The 27,631-nt window shown below is 41.4% G+C and overlaps 2 protein-coding genes and 2 long non-coding RNA genes across 10 annotated transcripts in view; 3 read left to right on the top strand and 1 right to left on the bottom strand.

Moving 5' to 3' along the window:
• The window catches only part of LOC109402987 (liprin-alpha-1), a 545,355-nt gene that overhangs the window by 344,374 nt on the left and 173,350 nt on the right, over positions 1-27,631 (bottom strand). For all 7 annotated transcript variants that reach the window (XM_062854909.1, XM_062854913.1, XM_062854915.1 and 4 more), the window contains 2 exons: positions 12,647-12,997; positions 11,625-11,986 (listed from right to left, as the gene is read on the bottom strand). In XM_062854909.1, the coding sequence (XP_062710893.1) occupies positions 11,625-11,986; positions 12,647-12,997 (713 nt within the window). The remainder of the gene's footprint in view (positions 1-11,624; positions 11,987-12,646; positions 12,998-27,631) is intronic.
• Positions 1-27,631, top strand: part of LOC134288983 (uncharacterized) — a 487,443-nt gene that overhangs the window by 343,349 nt on the left and 116,463 nt on the right. The gene's annotated exons all lie outside the window — the stretch shown is intronic.
• Positions 1-27,631, top strand: part of LOC109402988 (uncharacterized) — a 56,792-nt gene that overhangs the window by 8,547 nt on the left and 20,614 nt on the right. The window lies entirely within an intron of this gene.
• LOC109402989 (uncharacterized) lies at positions 494-27,629 on the top strand. Its single transcript, XM_062854937.1, has 2 exons — positions 494-897; positions 25,951-27,629. Exons 1-2 carry the CDS (start codon positions 829-831, stop codon positions 26,422-26,424), a joined length of 543 nt encoding a protein of 180 aa, XP_062710921.1. The 5' UTR covers positions 494-828; the 3' UTR covers positions 26,425-27,629.

The following is a 27,631-nucleotide window of genomic DNA, read 5'->3' as shown; positions in this document are numbered from 1 at the left end:
AACGAAAGCATTGTTCTTCGAAATGAAAGCAGAGCACCAATGATGACTACGTGCGGGAAATTGCATCAGCCGAATAGCACCACCGTGAGAGTATGCTTTCAAGGTTAAGGCATAGTTTAAGTTTATAAAAACTATTTGTCACCAATAAAGTTTGTTCAGTCGCATAGTTCAGCCGGAGAGTTTACTTGTTTGCATTGACCAGTTAGTGTGTTAGTTCAATTTTTCAGTGTTTAAATTCAGTGTTTGAATTGACGGAGCATTCAAGTGTTTCAATTCAGATCAATCAGTAAATTTTAGTTTTTTATCCTTTTTTTAAAAATCCCCCAATTAACTTGGGACGGATAACTTATATATATATATATATATATATATATATATATATATATATATATATATATATATATATATATATATATATATATATATATATATATATATATATATATATATATATATATATATATATATATATATATATATATATATATATATATATATATATATATATATATATATATATATGAATTTCTGTCTGTCTGTCTGCCTGACCCTAGGTCTGACCCTTATGCCTGGTTTACATTGTTCAACTGAAACGAACATTCCACTTGCTAACTTCTCAAAGATGTTCAATTCAATGGAATGATGTGTTTAGACTGAGCAAATGACTTCAGTGTTCACTTGAATGCATCTCAGTGCGGAGCGTAAGTGTTACGCGAGAATCGTCTTGCGAACCCCTGTACATTTGTCGGATTAAAGTAAATGTGTGTTTGTCTGACTCAGACAGTCTGAGACCTGTCAAGCTCCCGTGTTATCAATAACCAAAACAAAATGAAAACAAGTGATAGCACGGGCGCATCGAAACCAACTTTCTGTTTCGATGTGAAAATCACTGAAGTTGTGAGTATTTTTATATTGTATTATGTTGTATTTTATAATAGAACAATAAACAATTGCAGCTTTGTAGCATGTGACAACTAACCAAGTCGAGTGTTGTTATTTGTCCTGCTGAAAGATCAGTGCCCACCGCGATTGTTTTCAACAGTAAGCAAACTGAACTAAATTCTTCACACTGACAGATGGTTTGAATTCAGCTCACATGAATCGCGGGTTTAGACGGGACAAGTGAGACGATTTCGTTTGACTAGAATGAAAAAGTTCAACATGTTCAACATTCGTTCAAGTCAAGTGAGTTGCTCATGTGAGATGAATGGTGGTGTTTACACGTTCAATTCGCATTCAATTGGGCATTTTCCATCAACTTGAATCAAGTCACTTGCACTGTCTAAACCAGGCATTATGCATTCGGAAACAACTGAACCGATCGGTGTGAAACTTTGTATGTGGGCATTCTTGGGACCGAGGAATGTTCTTAGCTTGGTGTGAGACCTCTCCGGTTTCTGGAACGGGGGGGCTCCTATACTCATCTACTTTGCGGGGAACGTTCCTATGGAGCTGTTTGTCAAAAAACACAGTAGGCAGGCATTACGACGTTTGCCAGGACAGCTAGTCTATCTATCTATCTATCTATCTATATATATATAAAAATGAGTTTGAAGTCCCTTTGAGGCAACAAAACTCACGAACGGATGAACCGATCAGCATGACCCCTGCATGGTTCGATTCGTATTCGTGGTGGCTGTGTTTATATGTACAAAAAGTTACGTAAAACAACTAGAAAAGTAACAAAATTGATAAAGAACTGATTTCCCATGAGCTGGGAAGGAAATCACCACGACCGAAATGAAATCAATCTAGAGTGCGGTGCTATTTTGAGCTTAACAGTTGTCAAACCACCACAAGACGGTAAGACAAAGTTTGCCGGGACAGCCAGTTTATAATAAACTAGCAGCCCCGGCAAACGTCGTCCTGCCTGCCTACTATGTTTTTTTTTTAACATCCGGTTCCATGAAGAAATGCCCCTCAAAATGGAATTTCAGATTTTTCTTGCCTTGCCGGTCACTTTTTCTAATTATTTTTTCGTACGAACACGTCGTAGTCTTGGCGGAATGCAACAGTGAAAGAATCATGTCGATCTGTTGACCCATTACCGAGCCTATTCGTGACATACAAACACCATTCCATTTTTATTTATATAGATAGACTAGCTGTCCCCGGCAAACTTTGTCTTGCATACTATGTTTTTTGATCTTGAATTTGCGAAGAAATCAGGATCAGAATTAAATTGAAAATGGACGAAAACGACAATTCTCGTCATTTTCTATTAATTGGGTTCTTTAGGGGTATCCGGATTATTTCATAATCGGATTCTCCGCCCAACAATTAGTCGAAATCCAAAATTACATATTTTTCGGAGCTCGAGAGCTATTTTTAAAATGCATTTAAAGTTTGTATGGGGATTTTTTTTTGTTCGGGTCGAACTGTCACTTTATCTATTGAACTGTCATTCTATCCACAAAAATGAAAACTGTTGTTAATTTAACCATCAAAACAAAAGTATTGGAATCCAATAAAATCACGTTATACACAGAAAAATGTGCTCTTTTGATTGGGCTATAGAAAATAGCAATATTTTATTCACTAAACAACCCAATTACAGGCTAATTTGATGAAAAAAATTCAATAATTTACGCTTGTTGAACAAGTAGACCCCCTATCTTATTGGTCTCAAACCCCAACTTTAACTTACCAAAGCCAAATACTTGAAGTACGATTTGACATGAACCGAAGCACATTGTAAAATGAAAAAAAAACGCGAATGAACTAATCACAGATTCACTTTCTTGACTTTTGCCGTTTTTCTATGTGTATAAAGTCTTATAAAATCTAGCTTCACCTTAACATAAAATTTCTGTGTTCGATCTCACAAAAGGTTCTGATAATAAAACACAAACTTTTTCAAGGCCATGAAGTCTATGAGTGACTTCAAAATTATATACGTTTCTCTACAAAGATACGTTCAGAAACGACAGGAAAACGCTTTTTCAACGAAACATGTTCACCTTTTTAGCTTCAAACTAAAATGGATTATTGAATTAAGAGTAGTTGTCCTGGCCAACATTGTACCCACGTTTTTATAAGCAGTTCTATGGAAAAAATCAAAAGAAAAAGTTCAAAGTTGTCAGGGTTTTCTCGTATACTTCTCTGGTCGTTTTTTTTTCATTTTTATTTTTATCAAATTTTGCTGGCATCTTCGTGAAAGATTTGTGAACCATTTAACGCGTTATTGAGCTCTACGTGTCTGAAAACCACATATCTGATCCAAATCGCGACATGCAAATACCATTTCTCACGTTTAGTAACTTCCATAGCCCATAGTCCATAGAAACACAAACGAGCCATTTATGTACAGAAAAGTAAATTCTCTTCCAGATGCATCTAGAACAAATTATACGATTAAATTGAAGAGCTTTAATCCGATGAATGTCAGTATGGGCATCAAGAATGATGATATTAAAAGCCATTGTCAAATAAAATAGCAACCACCAGGGCAAAATATAAGTTAACCCTCTAATACCCAATCCCGCCTTTAGACGGGGTATAGTTTGAGCATTTTTATAATTTTTGTTTCGTGGAAAATCATTTTTTTTATATTTTTGGCTGATATTTAGGATTGTTCTGTACATCTCAAAATGGTTTTTGGTGTATTTTAAAGCGTATTTACATTTTTTAAAAATCATTGAAAAACTGATGTTTTAGTCACCTTTTAGAAGTCATTGTTTATTTTGTATTGAATAGCTACAATTACCATATTTCAAATTTTTCCCAAATTATTCTATCCTTGTTTAATAGTTTAAGGGAATCGAATACACTCTAAAATTATTTTCCTTAAAATTACACGGAAAATAAAATTTTCTGTGAAAAAAAATAAAAATATTTATATTTCATCAATAATCATAAAATCTCAAAATGTTTTCATCTCAAAAAATCCGTTTCCCATATTGGCTTCTAGGAAAAATATAAAAGTTTGGGGAAGTTCAAAAATAAAAATTAGAAAAATCAAAAACTGAAATTCACGAAATCGAGAATTAAAAAGAATCATCTTCCAAAACATGTTTAAATCGTGGAAAATTATGGACGAGAACAGCTTTCCCGGGAAGCTGACTAGACTGATAAGAGCAACGATGGACGGTGTGCAGAACAGCGTAAGGATTTCGGGTGAACTATCCAGTTCATTTGAATCTCAACGGGGACTACGACAAGGTGATGGACTTTCCTGCCTACTATTCAATATCGCCTTGGAAGGTGTTATGCGACGAGCCGGGCTCAACAGTCGGGGTACGATCTTCACGAAATCCAGCCAATTTGTCTGTTTTGCGGATGACATGGATATTATTGCTAGAACATTTGGAACGGTGGCAGAACAGTACACCCGCCTGAAACGTGAAGCAGCAAAGGTCGGACTGGTGGGGAATGCGGCTAAGACAAAGTACATGCTGGTAGGTGGGACTGAGCGAGACAGGACAAGCCTTGGCAGCAATGTTACGATAGACGGGGATACTTTCGAGGTGGTAGAATAATTCGTCTAACTCGGTTCCTTGCTAACGGCTGACAATAACGTGAGCCGTGAAATACGAAGGCGTATCATCAGTGGAAGTCGTGCCTACTATGGGCTCCAGAAGAAACTGCGGTCAAAAAAGATTCACCCCCGCACCAAATGTACCATGTACAAGACGTTAATAAGACCGGTGGTTCTCTACAGACACGAGACATGGACGATGCTCGAGGAGGACCAGCAAGCACTCGGAGTTTTCGAGCGACGGGTGCTAAGGACGATCTTCGGCGGCGTGCAGGAGAATGGTGTGTGGCGGAGAAGGATGAACCACGAGCTCGCTGCACTTTACGGCGAACCCAGCATCCAGAAGGTGGCCAAAACCGGAAGGATACGATGGGCAGGGCATGTTGCAAGAATGCCGGACATTAACCCTGCAAAGTTGGTGTTTGCTAACCATCCGGTTGGTACAAGAAGGCGTGGAACGCAGAGCACGGTGGGCGAACCAGGTGGATCGTGATCTGGCGAGTGTTGGGCGTGACCGACGTTGGAGAGCTGCAGCTGCAAATCGAGTATTATGGCGGCAAATTGTTGATTCAGTATTATCATGAATTTGTTGTTAACTAAATAAATGAAAAATGAATGTTTAAATCGGTTTTTTTTGATGACGAAAAATGATATTTAAATCAAAATCAAAAATTTGGGTATTAAAGGTTAATTTTGAGAATGGAAAATTAAAATGTTGATGTTAAACGATTTCGGTGTCGTTACAATGAGGGAGCATTCAAATTCTTCTATAGATGTATTCCTAGATGTCATCTAATGAAATATTATTTTGTTTGCGTATACAGTCAGTTTTTTTACTTCTTCTTTTTCTTCTTTCTGGCTCTACGTCTGCACTGGGACTTGGCCTGCCTCGCTTCAACTTAGTGTTCTTTGCGCACTTCCACAGTTATTAATTGAAGGGCTTTTCTTTGCCTGCCATTGCATGAATTTGTATATTGTGAGGCAAGCACAATGATACTCTATGTCCAGGGAGTTGAGAAAATTTTCCCGACCGGAACGGGAATCGAACCCGCCGTCTTCGGATTGGCGATCCATAGCCTTAACCACTAGGCTAACTGGAGACCCGGGGAGACGCGGGGGATACGTACCGCGTAAAAAAACTCGGTTCAAATTTCAAAAAATCGCGTAAAAAAAGTCTCACCATTTCTCGACGATGATTTTTTTTTATATAGAGTTTTCATTTACGCGGCCGCGTAAATCAAAACCGCTTAAAAAAAGACCTGACTGTATTGTAAATCAATTAGGGTGACGATGGGTATTATCGGCCGGTTTGTTCTCTTCGTCATGGGGGGTTTTTGTGGACCGAATTGCCTGAAATTTGGGCATATAACTCAGCTTGGTTGGGAAGGATTTGAGGCCAACTCTGAGCCCTACAGGTTTCAAAAAAAAAACCCATGACGAAGAGAACAAAACTGCCGAGAATACGTAAGTTCCCCTATTAATCGATTATTTGGGAACCAAAAACATCGACACCCCTAACGTTTTTTTTTTTGAAGAAATGTCGCATTGCACGGTAAACTAAAACAGATAAAACTACAATAGTCCTGTTCAACGACGTAGGTTGAACTTGCTCGAAGTTGCTGCATCCTACTCTTACACGTTTGTTGACTAATGGGTAAGAGCAAGATGCAGCAACTTCGAGCAAGTTCAATCTGCGTCGTTGAACAGGACTAATTTTTTACTTCTTCTGACAACAGGTGGTGCTGAAATCATTCACTATAGTTATAACCGTTATAACGGTGTCTCCGTGTCGTTGTATGTAAAAACGTGAAGTGACCTATATTTTTAATATAGTATATGTACATATTATTATTTTGAAATATTGGGTCTTACCAAGCTTTGAATGGCAGAGGAACAGTTCTGCAACACCGCTGTCACGTCGGTTCGTCGGTGATTAAACTTCATGAAAACTTACAAAAGATTGAATTCTCAATGTTCAACACGTTTTCAATGGTCAAACTTTGAAGTTAAAGTACTGAGATGCAAGAAATGCTTATCGAATATCCAAAAAATATCTAAAAACCAATGATTTTTCTATTCCAAAATTGCCATTGTAAACATATTAGAACATTCTCAATATAATAATTATTTAGAGTATCCCTTTACTCGAACCAGAGAAGAATTAAATGTTTTGACTGTTTTCCTGCTTTCCGCATCGACCCATGTGGCGCTAACTTCTATGTGAGAAAAATCGCTAAAAGTATTTATATCACAAAAATAAATTCTGTATGGCGAATAGCATCTACATGCGTATTTCTCGAAGTGGAACACATTATTCGAAAAAAATATTTGGTAACGGCTGTACACAATGATGACCGGTTTGGTGCCTACAAAATATATTTTCGGTAAAAGCTTTTCATTTCGAGAAATTCGAGTTTAGATGTTTTCCGCCATACAAAATAAAATGATTTTACTCCTGCTGACCAACATTGAACGCACTCCCTACGGGTAATCTATTGAAAAGGCCTCACCAACTGAAATGATGAGTTTTATTTTGTGGCCCGTAGCTACACTGAAAAAGGGGACATGGTAACGGTGACCAATTCGAGGGTGAAATTAAAACACTTTTACTACTTGATTTTGGTAGACCATGATTGATTTTTGAAACTACCATGTGCAGGGTCCAATTTACCATGTCACTTTTTATTTACATTTTATGGTATTCTTGAATCTAATTTCATAGTTCAATTTACCATGCGTGTGACAAGCGGCATGGTTAGTTTGACAATAGTTGTATGGTTTAAATTAAAGACACTGTATGCTAAAGACACGAAATCTGATGATTGTTGCTGTTGATGATGATTGTCGCGTCATGACGATGATGCTGTCGAGCAATGTTTTTAAAGCGCGTTTGACAGGTTCCTGCTCGATTGGAATAACATTGACAGCAAATTTGGAATTCCAATTGGAACATTTCGTGTCTTTGCATATAGTGTCTTTAGTTTAAATAACTATGCACGTAGTTCAGCAATAGTGTCGTCCATACTTGTTTACGTTTCAAAAAAAAAAAAAAAACAAAAGAATAAAACTAAGTTTATTATGTTTTTATTCAAATAAAACTTATTTTAAATGTTATACACTTGAATAATAATTTTCCGGGGGATGTTTGAGCAAAGTTCTCCTGGTCACCTTCAGCGGAGCAAAAGTACCTGTTTCCAAAATAGTTTTCCGGAGGAATGATGTTTCTGGCTGGAGGATGACTAGTTGAAGTGGGCGACGTTGTCCGGGAAATTGAGCTGCTAGAGCGGATGCGACATTGGTGGTTGCTTCAGCTGCTTTTCGAAATATTGAAGTGATGATATAAGCAGTCATGACTGGATTTGCAAAAGGCAGCACGTCCAGAATTTTCTGGAAATCCAAGTGGCCAGCATGCAGTTGGTGCTGCTGTTGCATTTGTTCCACGTACTGGTGCTTGGAACGAAATCGATATGCAGGGATTCGGGGTCGTGACATGTTTGACCTGCGGCAAATGGAACACGAATTGCTCGAACTAGTGGGAGAATTGTGGCCACCCTTGAATCATGTCTCATCGGTGGAAGTGTAAATTCCTTCCTTTTCTGGAATGCTTTCTCCTCTGTCAGCTAGGTAAACCCCGACCGGTACAGCGTTAACGGAGCGTTCGGCTCAGTGACGGATGGTAGCGAGGGGGGCGACACATCCAGATCTTCACATTTTTACCTAAAATCTTACACATCTTATCCACTGTGCGTTATCCGTTTCTATCTTTCCATCTGCTTCCATCCAAAATCCATCTCAAATCTTTTTTACAAACTACTCGCAGTGAAAATCCCTATCAGGAGTTTTCTTCCGATGATCAGGACGATGGCGAAACTGATGAGGGTGGATCTCTTTCGGAAGTACACGCACCTGGAAAAAGGAAGTCATCATCTTCTCCGGGATTGCGCCGAAAGGTCTTTTTGAAGTCTTCCTTCAAAAGTTTGCCTTACACAGATCGAAAAAAGAGTGTAAAATTATGTGACATATGATGCACATGTTTGGAGCGTGGGATATCACAGTAAACTTCTGTGACATATCATGTAAAAGTAATAAAATATCATATAAACTTCCGTTATATGTCATGTAATTCCGCATGACTCTGAGTGTTTACATGACATATAACACAAATTTACATGATATATCATGTAAACCATCATACCACTAAGTTTACATGCCTAAAATGAAGTTTACATGACGTGTAAATCTCATTATTTTTATCTGTGTATGTCAAAGGAGGCGGGGTAAACTTAAAAACTCCGAAGAATCGGGTTCATCTAGCTTCAGATCCATGTTGCAGCAAGAACCTGTCACCCCCGTCTACGCCTGTTAAATACACTTCAAAGAGAAATAATCGACAAGGTAGCAAGAAAAGAGCTATCAAAGTTCCTCGCAGTGCACTGGTCGAAAGATCATACAAGATTACCTTTGTATGGGTCCCCTCACATTGCTCAATTTATGGCAATGAGAAGGCGGACTCTCTCACAAAGGTGGGCGCACAGGAAGGTGAGATCTATGATCAGTGTACGCAGAATATGCCACTGCAAGCGAAAAATAGGCAACAAAGGAGGCACGACACAACGCTTTGTTTTTTCGTTAGCAGATAATGACAAAATCGCTCCCGAGTTTGTTCACAACAAAAACGGTAGGAATATTTGTCTCGTTCTATTCACATCGTGAATTTCGCATTGTTTTACAACTGAAATTCGACTCTGAGGTTTGCAAAAGTCTTATTTCGTCCAAATGCTCATGAATTCGATAACGTATGTCGAAAATTTCAACAAAAAAGCCGGAATATCCGCACACGCACGGCAAGCGATGTTGGTTTTATTGCTCTCGTCGCCTGACATGCGTTTGTTGCGGAGCGCCTTTGTTACCAACATACACCGCCTAGGACAAAGCGTTTGTTTTTCGGCGTGATCCGTTTTTCGTACCCTGTCTATGATAGAAGAATTTCACATGATGATTTTTTCCATTTTGTTCGCCAGAGTTCTCTTCAAAGTTGGCAAAATGATTGGCGAGATGGCCAGCTGGGACGGTGGTTACATTAGGTTACATTCCATTATTCCTAATGTTTCTTTGCGAGTGTGGTCGTATGGTTTGGATGTAAGTCGCAATTTCATTCGCGTGATGTCAAGACTTATGTCCAACCGTTACTCGCTAGACGCGCATTTACACAGGATTAACTTCGCGTTGAGCAATGTTTGTACTAAGTGCGGTTCCGATTATGATGACATCGACCACGTACAGGGTGCGGCAGGAAAAAATGCAAAAAGTTCAAGGCACTATTACACGCTAAATATGGGATATATATGACTATTTTTTCATGACAGTGTATCAGTCAATGTCTATATTCTAGCACTGAAAAATAAAAATGAACACATTTGATGTTTAACATGTGATAATGTAGGCCTAATTAGCGGATATCAATAAACTGCGCGCCCAATGGTCATTAAACAAAATGACTATAACAGTAACAAAATTAGCTCAAATTCGATGAACAACCAGACCACACTGATCCAGAGCCATGTAGTTTCACATAGCAGATGAAATAAGTACATATATTTGATGATATTGTAGAGAAAATCAAAAATTTTGTTTTATCAGATGCGAAATTTAGCGACCTGTGCGATTTTCTGCGGTTTGAAAATTCTGGTTGTCTTCATCTTCAGGCGCCGCCCTGTCAAGGTTAGTGACCAAAATGGGAAATTTTTTAATTAACTTTTCAGAAAACTAGCCTATTATAGATCATGGAACGTTGAAACATAGACTGGTTAATGTCAAATGGACGAAAATGAGGTTTGAAGTTGAAAAACACTTTCGCATTTTTCCTGCCGCATACTGTAGTTTGGCAATGCCCGGATAATGACGCCTCCAGAGCGCTACTATTGGATACCCTTGAGGCCCGAGGTAGACAACCCTTTGTTCTTGTGAGAGATGTGTTGGGGACCCGCGATGTCACATACATGGGATGTATTTTCGACTTTCTTCGCTCTGCTGGTATAAACGTTTAATTCGCTTGTGTTTTCTTCTCCAGTTTTTTTTTCTCTGTTTTGTCATCTTTGTGTTACCAAGCTGCTCCTGGCCAAGTTGGTACCAACACCACAAGGCACCGAATACGCTAGCAAGATGCGATTCACCCCCGGATGAGTAGCAGTGAAACCTCTGGCCCAATCCTTACCCTGTCCATCCCTCAAAATGTGACCTTCTAACCTCGAGCTGCCACGAGTACCCTGGCTTCCACCCATTACCAACAGATATCATTAAAAAGTTATTACTCTGTATAATGTATACTATTAAGTACAAAGAAAGATCCGTAAATCGGCTCCGTAAAGCGTTATACGCGATTAAACCCCAAATAAATGAACTAGATAAAAATAAATAAATAAATGGGCTAAATGTATTTTCATACTAGTGCGTCTTGTAAACTTAAAAAAGAACACTGAACCCATTGAACAATATGTGGAAATGATCGTTTTTCATTCACGAATTTATCTTCGCACGACAAAGTTCGCTTCCGCACGTAGCATATTGGTCAGCAGACTGAAATTTCGTAAACAAACCCGTGGCGCCCCACCAAAGACGGCGGCTTCAAGAACTAACGCTTTCTTCAGGGGGTTGTGATTTAGTAGCTTTTTTGATATGAAAACAATCCTCTGAAAGATTATATTGCGCATTTCCCACCCCACTGGACCCCTTTCGCGTTTGTATAAGTTCGGGATCATGAATAAAACTGCGATTTTGTGGAGCGGACCTGGTGTGATGGTTAAAGCACTTGACTATCACGCCGAGGACCTGGGATCGAATCCCACTCCCGACAAACTCACAAAATGTGAGTTCTTCCTTCGTGAGCCCCGAGATGAACTAGCCTTGGGCTAGAAATTTCATTAATACAGACAACAACAAAAACTGCGATTTTGCATCGAATTGTGTCTGTTTTTTCTGCGCACTTATGCATTACAAGGTGCTGAATAAGTGCGCAGAAGACACCGAAACGATTCGATGCAAAATCGCAGTTTTATTCATGATCCCGCACTTACATATACTAACTGCAAAAGGGATCCAGTGAGGTGGGAAATGCGCAATATATAATTCTATTACAATTTGCACTTACCTTATTTCATTGTTTATAGCATCTAGTTGTTCTTGTAACATGAGGGCAAGTGTTTGGGCGTCCGTGTGACCACTAGGAGACATAATATCGGCAGTACTAAATAAGCTTTCCGCGTCATCACCATCGACGGCACTGCCATCAAAGTTTTGTGCTCCTGCTATTTGTTGCATTTTCCCCCAATCTTGATCAGTGAGCGATCTACTGAACTGTTCCTCTTCTAAAAGTTGTTTCTTCCTTCTTATACTTAGGGCATCAAAACTAGCATGAGAAGCGCTCCTAGAGAAATTTTCTGCGTCGGTTCCATTCGTAGGAGACAAGCTTCTGGTTAAAGCTTCCGTTTGCTGAATGTTAAAGGCTATTTCCTACAATGTATCGTATTGAAATATTAATCAACTTAACATATTCTAATCACCAATCCAGTTATTCTCTAAATCTCGCAGCATTGTGCAACCATCAGGTCTCCTTTCCAATAAAAAAAAATAAGATAATCACAACTTTCAAACTGCAAAAAAAAAACAAGTTCTAAAGGCAGAAAAACTAAGGAAATATTTATAAAATTAAATGTTGTTTTGAGATTTATAAAACAAGTTTTTGAGATGTGGGTTTGCATTTTTAATGTTAACGACACATTCCACGCGTTACGTTTTTTTTTCGTGGGAATCAAACTTTTGCTTCCAAAAATAATCATGTTGGCAAATACATGCCAACCGGTATATCAAACGATCAAATTTGATTAGAAGCTTTATAAATGAAAATTGTATCTTTTCACATCAAGAAAAACTAAGAAATAGAGCGTAACGAAACACCATAGCAAAAAAAATGACAAACTTTAACTTAACGCCAAGAAATTTGCTACTTTCTCAAAACAGTTTTCAAAGTTTCAAGTACTATTAGATTAATGTAAACAAGCATCTTCATGTTGGTGCAAAAAGAAACAAAATCGACAACAGGAGCACTAAGATATCATTCAATGAAATTCAAAAACCTCGGTGTAGAAAGGCATAGAATGTGACTAATGTTACCTGCTGCAGCAGCTGTCTTTTGAAATTGTCCATTTCTAGTCTGCTCTTTGACATTTCTTTCAGTACTTCAGACTTTTCATGGTTCAGTTCTTCAGCGTATTTCTTTGCCTTATCTAACTCCTGAGTAAGTATATTTTTTTCTTCTAGTGCTGTCATCCTTTCTTTTAGATGAACTTGTAATCGGTCATTGGATTCTGATAAAAGTTTATCAACCGTTGAAGATAACCTTTGATTGTGCTCTTCATTCATTTTCAGTCTTTGATTCAAACGCATAATTTCTGCATTTTTCTCTTCTACATTTGCTTCAAGTCGTGAAATGCGATCTTCTGAAGAACCGTGACGCTCTTGGGCCTAGAAATAAAACAAAAAAAAAACTTTAAAATGTATACCTAGCGCTCTTTTTACGACATATTTCATTTTCATTTTGCAGCACTTGGTGGGGCAATACGAGCGCAAGTCAATCCAAAGCCGAATTTAATATATTAACCTTAATGGTTAATGGTCGTAATAGTTCATGCGTACCACATGAACACCATCGGAAGGGAGAGACATTGGACTAAACTAGGGGCACAATAATACAAATACCGCAAAATTTAATGCAACATAGTTTTAACAATGTAGTTCATTACACAGCGTAACAAAAATTATCTTTTGGTCTGTCTCAAGAGCAAACTTATGTGTATTTCGTAAAACGAAATATTTTGCATGAGTTGATAATTTAGATGTTGATTGATCGATTTGATTGCTTAAGAAAATATTTCTATGCTTAATGGCTGGCTGTCAAAAAAGTTCAAAGTCGCATATTTTGCCCTATAAATTGAGGTGTAGCTCAAAATTGTAACGTGCTGGAGCAAATCTGAGCCCAGATTCAGATTCAGTGGTCCAAAATCTATCAGCGACACATAAGTTTGCTCTTGAGACAAAAACAATGTTGCGCTGTGTTATTATTTAATCCAAACATGAAATACTTGTAAAAGATATGCAAATATTATTATTGACTTGTAATGTACTTAAGCCAGAAAATGTTTGAATAATACCAACTATTGAATTTAACAATATGGAGCCAAAATTTATGAAGAATATGTGTTTAGTGTGTAAGCGAAACCACGGGCGAAGCCCGTTAAACGGCGAATGTTAAATCTACCTGCTCTTCGATAGCAGCATCGAAATTGGCAATAAAGCTGAGTGAGGTCAGTTCAGATTGAGACTTCAAAGCGAATACAACATCTTTATTACTACTCCGAAAGCGTGCATCCGAAAACTCAACAGTTGCGACGTGGTAAAGGTGATAGTGGAAAATGTGAAAGTTTCCTTATAGTTTTGCTGCAATTATCGCTTTTAACTGCGAAATAAGCTGGGAGGCGACGCCAGTGACAAAAGTGCCTAGAGCAGATAGGCCCGACATCGGCGGTGAAAGATAACTGGATTGCAGTGACTAGTCGTAAAGGCAGATCCGTGGAAAAGGCTAGCGGGTTTAGCGGAACAGTAGGTCGGGCCCCTATAGCCGAGGCGGTAAACGCACGGGTATTCAGCATGACCATGCTGAGGGTGACGGGTTCGATTCCCGGTCGGTCCAGGATCTTTTCGTAAAGGAAATTTCCTTGACTTCCTTGGGCATAGAGTATCTTCGTGCCTGCCACACGATATACACATGCAAAATGGTCATTGGCAGCGGAAGCTCTCAGTTAATAACTGTGGAAGTGCTCATAGAACACTAAGCTGAGAAGCAGGCTTTGTCCCAGTTGTAGTGTCTACCTAATGATTGTGTGCATAGGATATCTACCTACATAAAATACTATTCATTACAGTACCTTAATGTCTAGGTATATTTCATTATGTCTACCTAAGGTAGTATAAATACGGGTGGTCATTGGACCACAGAGGAGAGACTGCACAAGCCTTGGACTTGTCAACATCTTTAATATTCTTATTTTGAAGGATATAAAACCAGTGAGGACGTTTCGCCAAGAAGAGAGAGAGAGAGAGAGAGAGAGGTCGGATTTAGTCAGAGTTTTAGTAGGTCGGATCAAATTGAATTCGCCATAAGTTGATTATAAGTATCATCGGGAAAAGTGTAAAAGGAAATAACGAGGTGAAATTGGCGCATTATAAACGCCATTTTGAACGCCAAGTAATTGAATAGTAATTCACTCAACTGGCAACCCTGCCGAGTAAAGTTAACCGATTTTTCGCTATCGTTGTTTATCCCGTTTTTAGTTTGTTAACACTGCACTTTAATTTTTACTTATTGACCACTACATGGTGTATTATTGACTGTATTTGAAGATAGTGTAGTCTTTTTGATTTCTGTCGTGATTGTGTCTTAATTTGATATTTATTTGCCTGTGCTGTGCTCTTCGCATCTCCATTGTGTCGTATACGTGCCATCAAAACAACATCCAATTTTGGAGCAAATCGTCGTCCCCGTCGTTCTACATTCTACGTTGCCGTATTGTGTGCCTACCTGAAGGCGTTTGAGCAGTCATGGATAAAAATTGCGCCAAGTGTAACCAGACCATAACTGGACTTGATTTTGTGACCTGTCGTGGATACTGCCACTGCACATTCCACATGCAATGCTCTGGTGTTTCGCGTGCGCTCATGAACTATTTCACGTCACACCGAAAAAATGTGTACTGGATGTGTGACAAATGTGGCGATTTGTTCGAGAATTCACACCTGCGCTCAATCACGAAAGTTGCCGACGAAAATTCCCCGTTTGCTTCTCTCACGGAAGCAATAAGTAACCTGCAGAAGGAAATAAAACAATTGTCCAAACCTGCTCCACCTACTCTGTCACCAGCGGTTAGGCTTTGGCCTCAGATCGAATCTGCTCGTGCTCCCAAACGACTCCGTGGACCAGACTTGACACACATGGCTACCGAATGTCGCTCTGGCTCTAAACAAGTAGGGCAGAATGTCGTATCTGTCCCTATTACTGCGAAGCCTGAAAACAAATTTTGGCTTTACTTATCTCGCATTCGTCCTGATGTTACCAATGAGCAAATATCGGAAATGGTAAAAGCGAACCTCGAATTGGATGAAGCTCCGAATGTTGTTAAACTAGTGGCCAAAGATGCGGATGTCAGTCGTATGAACTTCATCTCCTTCAAAGTCGGCCTGGATCCAGTTTTGAAGACGAGAGCGCTCGACCCTTCGACTTGGCCGGAAGGACTCATGTTTCGTGAGTTTGAGGAGTACTCTGCGCAAAAATTTCGAAAACCATCGGTTGTGAACCTGACCCCAACATCGGCGAAAACACCGGAAATGTCAATACAGTGAACCACCCTGAAATAAGATCATGTCGTAGTACCACTCAACTTAGGGAATTGCTCCATCGTTCACCGAAAACCATTGCTGAAATATCTCCGACTCCGGGACGCACTGCGGCATGCATTATGGAAGACCCCAACCCACCCAGCACGGTCGCGCCTTTGCTGCCAGCGGTCATCAGTCGCCCCGGTCCCGTGTCTGGAGCTGCGGAAAGGGTCTTCCAAGCCGCTATCTCAGGCAAGTACAACTTCTGTCCGTTTAGTTCAACTCCTGATGCGTATACCATTTTTTGCACGTCACCTTCGCCATCAATGCGCTTCTCACCAATGGATCAACATCTCCGACAAGTAAAGGAAGTATCTCCGACTCCGGGACGCACTACGGCAAGCATTATGGAAGACTCCAATCCTCCCAGCACGGTCGCGCCTTTGCTGCCAGCGATCATCAGTCGTCCCGGACCCGTGTCTGGGGCAGAGGAAAGGATCTTCCAAGCCGCTACCTCAGGCAAGTACAACATTTGTCCGTTTAGACCAGCTCCTGATGCGTTCACCATTTTTAGCTCTTCATCATCTACATCTATGCCCCGTTCATCACACCTCACCTCGCGAGCACTGGGACGCACCGAACACAGCATTATGGAAGCCCTGGATCCCTCCGCCGCAGTCGAGCCATTCCAGCCAGCGATCTCCAGCCGTCCCGGTCCTGCGTGTGGGCAGGGTGAAAGGGTCTTCCACAACACGCGTAATGGCAAGTACTATTTATCTCCGAACATTTCAACTGCTGATGAGACTCCCGCTTCCAGTTCTTCAACGGCAGGACAACAACAATCAAGTGAATCCTGTGATATTTTGGCCTATTTCCAAAATGTTCGTGGGCTACGTACGAAAATAGATGAACTGTACCTGGCCACCCGTGACTGCAGTTATGACGTAATTTTTTTGGTCGAGACTGGGCTAGATGAATGCATCACTTCTCTGCAGATCTTCGGTAACTCCTACAATGTGTATCGGTGCGATCGTTGTGCGTTGAACAGTCGTAAATCGCGTTTTGGAGGTGTTCTCATCGCTGTTGCTGAGCAATACAACAGTTCGAGGATCGATTTGAGCAGCAGCCAATCACTAGAACAAGTCAGCGTATCATCTGTCATCAAGGGCCAAAAGTTTCTGTTATTAGTCGTCTACATTCCGCCTGATCGTAGTAGAGATGTTTCGACAATTAACGCACACATCGCCTCTGTCCAAGAGCTCTGTGAGAAGGGGTCACCTAATGATATCGTTATCGTCTGTGGGGATTATAATCAGCCACGCTTAAACTGGTCTAGGGAAGATGAGGGTATTCGTTTCAATAGTTCTACCTTGCTGCCTCCTGCAGCTGCCTAAAGCAAGGCAATATAGAATACAACCACCTTGGAAGAGTTCTCGATTTGGTGTACTTCTCAAGTGTGACAGATATCAGCGTAACGAGGGCAATTTGTCCTTTGTTGCCCATCGACCCTTATCATCCTCCGTTGGAGGTTGCAGCTGCAGTCCCTCGTATCACCGTAAGCCGAGACGTTCGTTTCGTGGAGGATCTGGAATTCGGATCGGTGAGGGCGACGGCGTCGGAAGCACCGCCTCCGGCGGGAAAATTAACGAAAGAGGCAGAGAAGAATCGAGACACCGAGGACTCGATGGTGGAGTTGGACCCGCTGCCGAAAACGAACGGAACACCGGAAAGAGACGAAGTGGAGGACTTTTATGATACTTCGGAAGTGTGTTCGAGTGGAGAAGAAAGTGGTGCCGACGTAGAACCTGGAGCGGGTGCTGAACAATCAGGCGGACAGCCGGAACGAAGACGCGCAACCCGCAGAACGTTGCCAACGAGATTCAACGACTACGTAATGGGCATGGTGGCGCTCGAAACCGATGAACCGACTACGTACAAGGAAGCGATAACTTGTGCTGAGAAGAAGGAGTGGATGGCCGCAATGTCAGAGGAGTACCGTTCGTTGATGTCCAACCGGACATGGGAGTTTGTAGACCCTCCGGCGAAACGAAACGTGATCGGGAGTAAGTGGGTTTACAAGCGAAAGTACGACGCGGAAGGAAACGTCGAGAGGTTCAAGGCAAGGCTCGTCGCGCAAGGGTTCGCCCAACGTCTTGGATCTGATTACGAAGAGATTTTTGCTCCGGTTGCTCAACAGTGTACTCTGCGTGTACTTCTGACTGTGGCCGGTCATCGCAACTGGATCGTCAAGCATTTGGATGTAAAAACGGCCTACTTATATGGTACACTGGCGGAGGAGGTATATATGCGGCAACCGCCTGGGTTTGCCGTAAAAGGGAAGGAAGGTCAAGTCTGTCGGCTTCGCAAAAGCATTTACGGCCTGAAGCAGGCGGCCAGAGTGTGGCACAAGACGATCACGGAGATTCTGGTCGGTATGGGGTTCGAACAGTGTACTGCCGACACTTGCCTGTATCGAAAGCGACTCTCTAGCGGTGATTGGGTGTATTTGATGATCTATGTGGACGACATACTGATCGGATGTGCACAGCAGGAGGAGATTCAGAAGATCGAAGAAGCGCTCCAGAAGAAGTTGAAGATCTCCCAGCTCGGAAACGTCAATTGCTTTCTGGGAATTCGTGTCACACGGAGTGTTGATGGGTCGTTCACGTTGGATCAATGTGTCTTCATTCGGAAGCTGATTAAGCGCTTCGGAATGGAGGGTGCTAAGGGTTCAAAGTTTCCTTTGGACACTGGGTACTTCAAGATGGTGAACGAGAGTCGAAACCTGAAGGACAACGTCGAGTATCATAAGCTGATTGGATCGCTCCTGTACCTGGCTACGAATACGCGTCTGGACATTGCGGCGTGCGTAGGTATACTGAGCCGCAGAGTGAGCTGTCCCACGGAGCTGGACTGGCTCGAAGCTAAAAGGATTGTGCGATATCTGATTCATACGATGGACTACGGTCTGAAGCTTGGAGGAAGAAACTGTGAGGAGCTGTGCTTGGTCGGTTATTGCGATGCTGACTGGGCCGGGGATACCAGCGACCGCAAGTCATGCAGCGGTTACCTGTTTCAACTAGGAGGAGCAACGGTGAGCTGGACCAGCCGGAAACAAACCAGCGTAACAACCTCGACCATGGAGGCCGAGTATGTAGCCTTGTCAGAGGCGACTCAGCAAGCGATCTGGCTTCGACGACTGGCCATTACATTATTACATTTTCAGACATCCCCCCTCTCTTTTGACCATCTGACTTGGTGAAAGTCGCTTACAAGAATGAAAATTACACTAAATTGTTAGTATTCTGAAGTCAATTTGAACTATGTAAAGATAAAATTTAAACTTCAAACAATATCACTTCCTCCACAACCATGCGGCTCCATTGTGACCTAATAGAAAAAAAATCGCGCTTAGCGCAAAAATGCGCAAACAGTGACCTATATAGCCAAAAACTAGACAAAATTGCACGTCAGATCCGGGATACGGCGTCGTTTTCTGATGTTTCCTAAACAAGTACTGGATCTCTTTAATGCGAAGTTTTTCTTCAAAATTTCATAAAAGTCAATATGTTTGCATATTGTAAAAACATAATAATTTTGTGATTGAATTCCAAACAATCCCTGAATTGTAATGGTTATTCATACCCAAAAACACAAAAAATATTGTCACATTATTCAAGTCTTCCTAACTTTTACAACGAACTCATGAAGGAAGCTCATAAAATTAAGACAATAAATACTAATATTGTAGCACATAAAACTTCAACTTTGAAAAAATCTACAAGACTCAATTTTCGACCAAATCTCTTGATAATTTGGGGTTTTCTTAGTTGAAGTATCTATAATGGAAGAAAAATATTAGAAAAATAAAATATTGAGACGATTTTTGAGGTTTTGTCCGGCTTCCGGCCACTGTGCGCTGAAGCACGACCGCTTCCGCGAGATGCTGGATTTGGTGTAACTGAGTTCCGGACTGCATCCGGAGATCGCGGAGGCTGCGCATCGAGGAGGAGTGTTTAGGGATGATGGTTACCTCCTGCCTGTAATGGCTAAGCGAAAGATTGCTATTCGGTAAAATATCAGAACCCATCCGTTATGGTTCTCACTGCCTCTATTGTATATACCGAGAGATGAGCATTCGGAAGAGCAGGTCTCTTGTACAGATCGTATGTGAAATAAAACAGAACTAGTTTGACTGACCACGTACTCGGACGTTTATTCTAGTGCTTATAGAAGAAAGCCTTTTCCCCTAAGTCTAGATTTCACAGTGTCGACGAGGAAGAAGAAGAAAATTGCCATTTTTACGTTTTTTGTCACGACCGCTGGTGAAAGCTTTTGGCGTCATTTTGCGGCCACAAAGAAATCTGGCAACCGATACCAGCGCTTTTGTCGGGATCAACTGTGGTTTTCGCGTGGTGGTAAAACCAGTCGATACCACTTTTCCGCCTTTTGTGTGCGGTGAGAACCGGCGCTTGACAGTTGGCTGTGTCTAGCAAGTGAACCTAGCCGAAAAGTGCATTTTGCGGGCGAATCGATCGAGGGCAAAGTGCATTCGAAGTTAGTGGTTGCTGTTGTTGCTGACTGTTGGTGGATTGCTGCGTTCCGGGGTGAAAGATCATTGACCTCTGTCATATCGCTGACATTTGAACCGTGGATTTCCTGCTGTGCCTGCTGTTGCTGCTGGAGGAGTTTGTTTTTACAGCTGCTTGTTGTTGCTTTGCTGCTGCGGGTGCATCCCGAGTGCTTTTGTTGCGTTGCTGCAACGGGTGCATCCCGAGTGCTGTTGCTGCTTGCTGGGTGTTGTGGCCTGCTTTTGGTGAATCTTGGAGTGCACTTTTGGACTGTGCACCACCGCTGCAGGGTGAAGATTACAGGTACGTGGTTTTTGTTTCCTTTTCTCTATATTTTGAAAACCGACCTTTGTTTTGTTATTACACTGTCGGTTGATGTTAGCGTTTTAGTGTAATTGATTGCATTTTGCATTTTGTGCTTCCATTTTTTTGCTATTTTTTGGTGATTAGGATGTCTTTGACAACAACGACCGAACCCTATGTGCTGGGAACCATTCCGTTCTCCCAATATCTGGAGCAACTGGAGTTTTTGTTCGAGCACAACAATTACACTGCCGATAAATATAAAATTTCCTTTTTGGCCGTTTGTGGCGTAGAAGTGTATAGCCAACTTAAACTGCTTTTTCCGGGACAAAACATCAAAGATTTAACATATAAACAAATTACAGACGAGTTAAAAAAGAGATACGATAAAAAGGATTCCGATGTGATACACACTTTTAAATTTTGGACCCGTAGACAGAGGCAGTACGAGAAGTCGGAAGACTTCGTACTTGCCATAAAGCAAATGGCAGAATTATGCGGTTTTGGAAATTTTAAAGAACGCGCGATTCGTGACGCGTTGGTAATTGGGACGTACGACCGTAAGTTACAAAAGCGTTTGTTCGATGAGGATGATTTGACCGCGGCTAAGGCCGAAAGGCTGATTGTCAATCAGGAGCTATCCTCAAATAGTACGCGTTTTGTAAACCGTGACGAGGAAAAGAGAGCCAGTGTCATTGCTAGATTGGGCAGAAGAGTGGAGCGTAATCCGACTAGACAACGATTCCAGAGTAGGAGTAGGAGTTTTGAGCGTAATCCATCTAGGCAAAGTTATAGGAGCAGAAGTAAGAGTTTTGATCGTAACCGATATTTTTACTCTATGGACAGAAGCGGAGGTAGAAGGAATGGAGATGAGGATGCGGAGAAAGTTTTCAAGTGTTCCTTTTGTCATAAATCTGGGCACACAAAGAAGTTTTGTTACCGTTTGAAAAAGAAAAGCCCGCGTAAGTCTAGGCAATCTGTAAAGTTTATTGACTCTCCCATACCTTCTAAACCTACTAATTCGTCATACATTTTTAAGCGTCTTAAGAAAGACATGAACAGGTCTGAGTCTGAAGATGAAGACATTCATTGTATGATGGTTTCTGCAAGAAGTAGGGCAAGCGCGCCTTGTTTCGTTGAAGCCTTGATCGAAAAACAGCGACTATCGATGGAAGTGGACTGCGGTTCTGCTGAAAGTGTGATGTCCGAAAATCTTTTTCTGCGTAATTTCAAAAAATGCCAGTTGGAGAAAAGCAATAGGAAACTTTACGTGATTGACGGTAATAGATTGAACATTTTGGGCAAAGCAAAAGTGTCGGTGCAGCTGAATGGAATCGTGAGCGACCAGTACCTGATTGTGCTTCAAGGGGCCAATGATTTCGTTCCACTGATGGGTCGCAGCTGGCTGGACATTTTCTTTGACGGATGACACAGAACTTTCTTGGAACCAACAATAAATCATCGTGTCAATGCCATGGTAGACGATGTCACAAGGGAGAAGTTTTTTTTTTACTTAACATTTATTTAATAGGCTCAGGCGTCTTTAGGCATTACGGAGCCGCAATCTTTAAACTGTGTTATCAGTAGAGAATACAATTCAAAATTTGTTATTTAAAACTCCTACGCGCGGATTTTTTGGGACGCGTCTCCATCGACCCGGATGTTGCAAATTGTGCACGCCGTTGACTCGCCTGATCTTTGCTGCTACTAGGAAGTTGGTCAATTAACTCGGACATCTTGGCGATGTTCTCTCGAAAATTAGGCAAACCCTGTTGCGGCATCGCTGCGTCGAACTGTCTTAATTGTTCTTCATCCATTTCCGTCTCGATTCCAGTTACAAACTCCGTTGGTGTCGCTGATACTATTTCCGTTACTGCTTCATTTCCTTTTTCCGCTGTTGGTTCTTCTTCCGATATGTCTATTACATCCTCATTATTAGTTTCCGTTTCGTTCAGCAGCGCTATTGCACCTGCTTCCACTACCCCAGCATATGTTTGCTGACGATTGGCTTGACTCTGCTTCCCCTTTTGTTTCACTGTTGGACAAAACTTCCTACGATGTCCTTCTTGTTGGCACGCGAAGCACTTTTCCTTGAGGCCTTCGTAGTACACCTTCGCTCTCCATTTACCAATATCCAATGCAGGCGGGATTTCATTTTCAATCTCCATATATACTCCCCGCACACCAGTGTACAGGTGATCCATGCCAAGGTCTGATGGGAATTTTTCCCGCACCATCCGTTGAATTTTCCCATACTTTCCAAGCGCTCCAGATATTTCGGCATCTACTATCTCCGGGGGAACATCAAAAACTCGGACATATTGATTTATTTTTTCCTGCAGCTAACATGTACACCATCACTGTTCTTCCACTGGAATAGCAGAATTTAACCGCCTCCTGGTGCCGACGCAGTGCCTCCTTCATTGCAGTTTCCGACTGGAACTTGATGCATAGGCTTCTGTCTGTTCCCATTTTGTACACCGTTTCCATGCACATTAAGTTTGTGTTTAGACCTTTAAGAAATCCAGCGATTTCGCCCCAAGTCGGGCTCGGAGAACCGAGTGGGAAATCAAATTTCACCGTGTTCGACATTATATCGATTTACTCTTTGTGCAGAGTCGTACGATAGATCGAACAAAACGCACAGACAACCGCAAACAAAAACTACCTGCGGTATCCACTGCCACAAGGGAGGAAGTGATTGACGATGCAAAGCGTAAGTTTCCAACACTTTTCGACAAAAAATTGGTAAATCCAATTGTTGGTTTTAAGGATGATACGCCCGTGTTTAAGAAGGCGTATGAGGTGCCCTTAAGATTAAGGGATAAGGTCATTGATCATCTTGACTTACTAGAGAGAGACGGTATAATTTCGCCGATAGAAGCAAGTGAATGGGCTTCCCCGGTGATAGTGGTGATAAAAAAGGATCAGGGAATTCGTCTCGTAATAGATTGCAAAGTCTCGATAAATAAACTTATAATACCGAGCAAATATCCTTTACCACTACCACAAGACTTGTTTGCAGCGCTCTCTGGATCAAAAGTCTTTTGCTCTTTAGATCTTGCTGGAGCTTATTCCCAGCTTTTGCTATCTAAGCGATCTAAAAAGTTTATGATGATCAACACTATCAAAGGCCTCTACGTTTATAACCGACTCCCGCAGGGTGCATCGTCGAGTGCCGCGATCTTCCAACGTGTAATGGATCAGGTACTCAAGGGACTGGACAATGTTTTCTGCTACTTAGACGACGTTCTTATTGCCGGTAATAATCTCGAGGACTGTCAAAAGAAGCTTTATTTGGTCCTAGAAAGATTGGCTAGGTTCAACATAAAGGTAAACATGAAAAAATGCAAGTTTTTTGTAGATAGACTGCCTTATCTGGGTCATGTTTTGACTGATGCTGGTCTTTTACCATGCCCAGAGAAAGTAAAGACTATCCGCGAAGCTCGCGCTCCGCGGAATGTCACGGAACTTAAGGCTTTTTTGGGTTTGATTACCTATTATTCAAAATTTATCCCAAAGTTGTCCTCGCGGATCAGAGTCCTTTATGGGCTTTTGAAAAAGAATGTTCGTTTTGATTGGACTGAGGAGTGCAACTTGGTTTTTGACCAATGTAAACAATTTTTGCTTAAGCCCAGTTTGTTAGAATACTTTGACCCTGATTTACCAGTGATTGTGGTGACTGACGCATGTAATTATGGACTCGGTGGAGTAATTGCGCACGTAGTGAATGGAGAAGAGAGGCCAATCTCATTCACTTCATTTTCGCTCAACGATGCGCAGAAAAAGTACCCCATCCTTCACCTTGAGGCTCTGGCTGTTGTTAGCACAGTAAAAAAGTTCCACAAGTTCTTGTATGGAAAGAAATTCACAATCTACACGGATCATAAGCCGTTAATAAGCATCTACGGAAAAGAAGGGAGGAATTCTATTTCCGTTACACGACTACAACGCTACGTGATAGATCTTGCAATCTACGATTATGATATTGTTTATAGGCCATCAGCCAGAATGGGGAACGCAGATTTCTGCTCGCGGTTTCCAATTTCCCAGGAGGTTCCAAAGGACGTGGATAGAGAATATGTTAAAAGCCTCAACTTTACCGAAGAATTCCCAATGGACTATAGGAAAATAGAGGTTGAAATTAAGAAAGACGAATTTCTTTTGAGGATCATGGAGTATCTGAGGAAAGGATGGCCGGATCGTTTGGAAAAAAGGTTTCTGGACGTTTACTCCCATTACCAGGATCTGGAAGAAGTCGACGGATGTGTGTTTTTTCAGGACAGAGTGGTAGAGGAACGTTTTAAAGCTGCTTCATAAGAACCATTCCGGCATGAATAAAATCAAGCAACTCGCCAGACGGACTGTCTACTGGTTTGGGTTGAACCGAGATATTGAGGATTTCGTCAAGTCGTGTCGGGTATGCCAAGAAACTTCTACCGTTACTAAACGTCCACCGTATTCGCCTTGGATTCCAACAAACAAACCTTTCAGCCGTATTCACGCTGATTTTTTCTTTTTCGAAAGGAAGGTTTTTGTGGTGGTAGTTGACAGCTACACAAAGTGGGTGGAAGTCGAACAGATGAAAACAGGCACAGATTGCAAAAAGTTATCCGGGTGTTTCTCAGCATTTTTTCTAGATTCGGATTGCCAGATGTGCTAGTCACTGATGGAGGTCCACCATTCAACTCTGAGCACTTCGTAACTTTTTTCAAGAAGCAAGGCGTAGTTGTTATGAAAAGTCCTGCCTACCATCCGCAAAGCAACGGCCAAGCGGAGCGAATGGTGCGTTTGGTAAAGGATGGCCTGAAGAAGTTCCTGCTTGATCCAGAGATTAGAAAACTAGACATGGAGGAACAGATTTACTACTTCCTGATGAACTATCGGAATATTTGCTTAGGATCGGACAACGACTTCCCCTCGGAGCGCCTTCTTTCATACAAACCAAAGACAACGTTGGATTTAATTAACCCAAAACATAGTTTTAAGTACAACTTGACAAAATCGGAAGATTGCCAAAATGCATGTTCTACCAATACAGAAAACACTTACAGTACGCTAACACATTTGAGGAAAGGAGATTTGTTATACTACAAAAACCCATACAAAACAGACATTAGACAATGGTTACCTGCTGCATATTTAACACACATTTCTCGAAATGTTTTACAGATTAACCTCAGCGGGCGGATCGTTTCGGCGCACAGACGCCAGCTCAAGATCCCAGTGGACTCTCGCCGAAGACGATCACAGCGCTTAATTTTTTGTGGAGAGAGTCCCAGCACTTCAGCGCAACTTTGCAGTAGCAACAACAGCAGTTTTGATAAAGAAAGCGATGACGATGCCGACCGTCACGGCAAGAAGCGGAAGAGAGCAGCAGAGGACGATTCAGATTCGGACTTCTTCGGCTTTGCGGCCGATTCCCTCCTGTTCGAAAGAGGCCAGGAATCCCTGTGGAATCCTCTATCTAATCAGGATGGCGAGGAACCTGGACAGCCCGAAGACGTTGGTGCCACAGCTAGCCAGGTTGGCGAGGGCGAACCGGTTCCGGAGGGAAATGTTCGAATCAGCCAACAAGAAGTGAATCATAGGCGTAGTAAGAGAAAAACGAAGAAAAGGAGAAAGGATGATTACGAATATTATTAAATTATGCAAAGGTTTCGAATTGTTAAAAAAATCGAATTTTTGAACTACATTTGCACTGTTTAGATTAGCTTGAATTTTGTCAATACGCAAACATCGAAGAAAAGTTTGCTTTCAGATTTTTGTCAAATAGTCATTCTTTTAAAGTCAAAATAGATGCTTAGCATATTCTGAGATTGATAATGTTTTACTTAAGCGGAAAGGAGTTGTAATGGCTAAGCGAAAGATTGCTATTCGGTAAAATAGCAAAACCCATCCGTTGGGGTTCTCACTGCCTCTATTGTATATACCGAGAGATGAGCATTCGGAAGAGCAGGTCTCTTGTACAGATCGTATGTGAAATAAAACAGAACTAGTTTGACTGACCACGTACTCGGACGTTTATTCTAGTGCTTATAGAAGAAAGCCTTTTCCCCTAAGTCTAGATTTCACACTGCCAACCCTGTGGTGCATCCGAGCACTCCTCGTGAGTACAATTATTATTAATAGCATTGGTGTAACCCAGGTACGTTTGACGTTTATCCCTCATTCCAAAGGTTCATTTCCCGCGTGCGGTTCCATATCTTTCTTTTATCCCGAATTATACCGTTATAAAGTTAGCTCGCGTGTTTTATTTCCCATGTAAATCAGAACTGCCGTTTCGCTGATTCTGCTGTGGTACTCCGCCTGGTCGTATCGTCGATAAGCAATCCGATTAAAATGCTTCTCGAGAGCAATCCGACCAGTACAGGAAGACGTGGTGCACAGCGAGCTAAGTGGGTCGATCAACTGGAGGACGAATTACGGACCCTTCGCAGAGTGCGGAACTGAAGACGCACATCCATTGACCGAGTAGAATGGAAACGACTCCTACGTACGGCAGAGGACACTCAGGCCTTATAAAATTGAACCTTCATCAAATATTTATCTGGATCAATAAAAAAAAAAAAACAAAATAAACAGTGGCTTGAAAATCAAAATTTGATGTCTTAACATCCATAAAGTGTCCTTGTATAATAAAAGGGCGCTGCCTCAGGGTATAAGTTAGAGTGATATCCGTCTGAAATAAAATTTTGTCGGTGGGTTCTGGCTCTTCAAATGAAATTCCATAGAACCTTTAGCAGTACGCAAAAGATGATTGATGTAGGTAACGTAGTCAGTTATTTGACAAATATTAAAATATGTTCAAGTTATTAGATTGGTTTATTGAATGTAATGCTCAAATTGTATC

Source organism: Aedes albopictus, chromosome 2, assembly GCF_035046485.1.
Source record: "Aedes albopictus strain Foshan chromosome 2, AalbF5, whole genome shotgun sequence".
NCBI classification, from domain to species: domain Eukaryota; kingdom Metazoa; phylum Arthropoda; class Insecta; order Diptera; family Culicidae; genus Aedes; species Aedes albopictus.
This window is presented reverse-complemented; position numbering and strand designations above follow the sequence as displayed.

Coding starts and splice junctions, on each gene's coding strand:
- LOC109402989 (XM_062854937.1), top strand. CDS start 829: ATGAAAACAAGTGATAGCACGGGCGCATCGAAACCAACTTTCTGTTTC. Junction 898..25,950: donor ATGTGAAAATCACTGAAGTT/GTGAGTATTTTT, acceptor AATGTTTTACAG/ATTAACCTCAGCGGGCGGAT.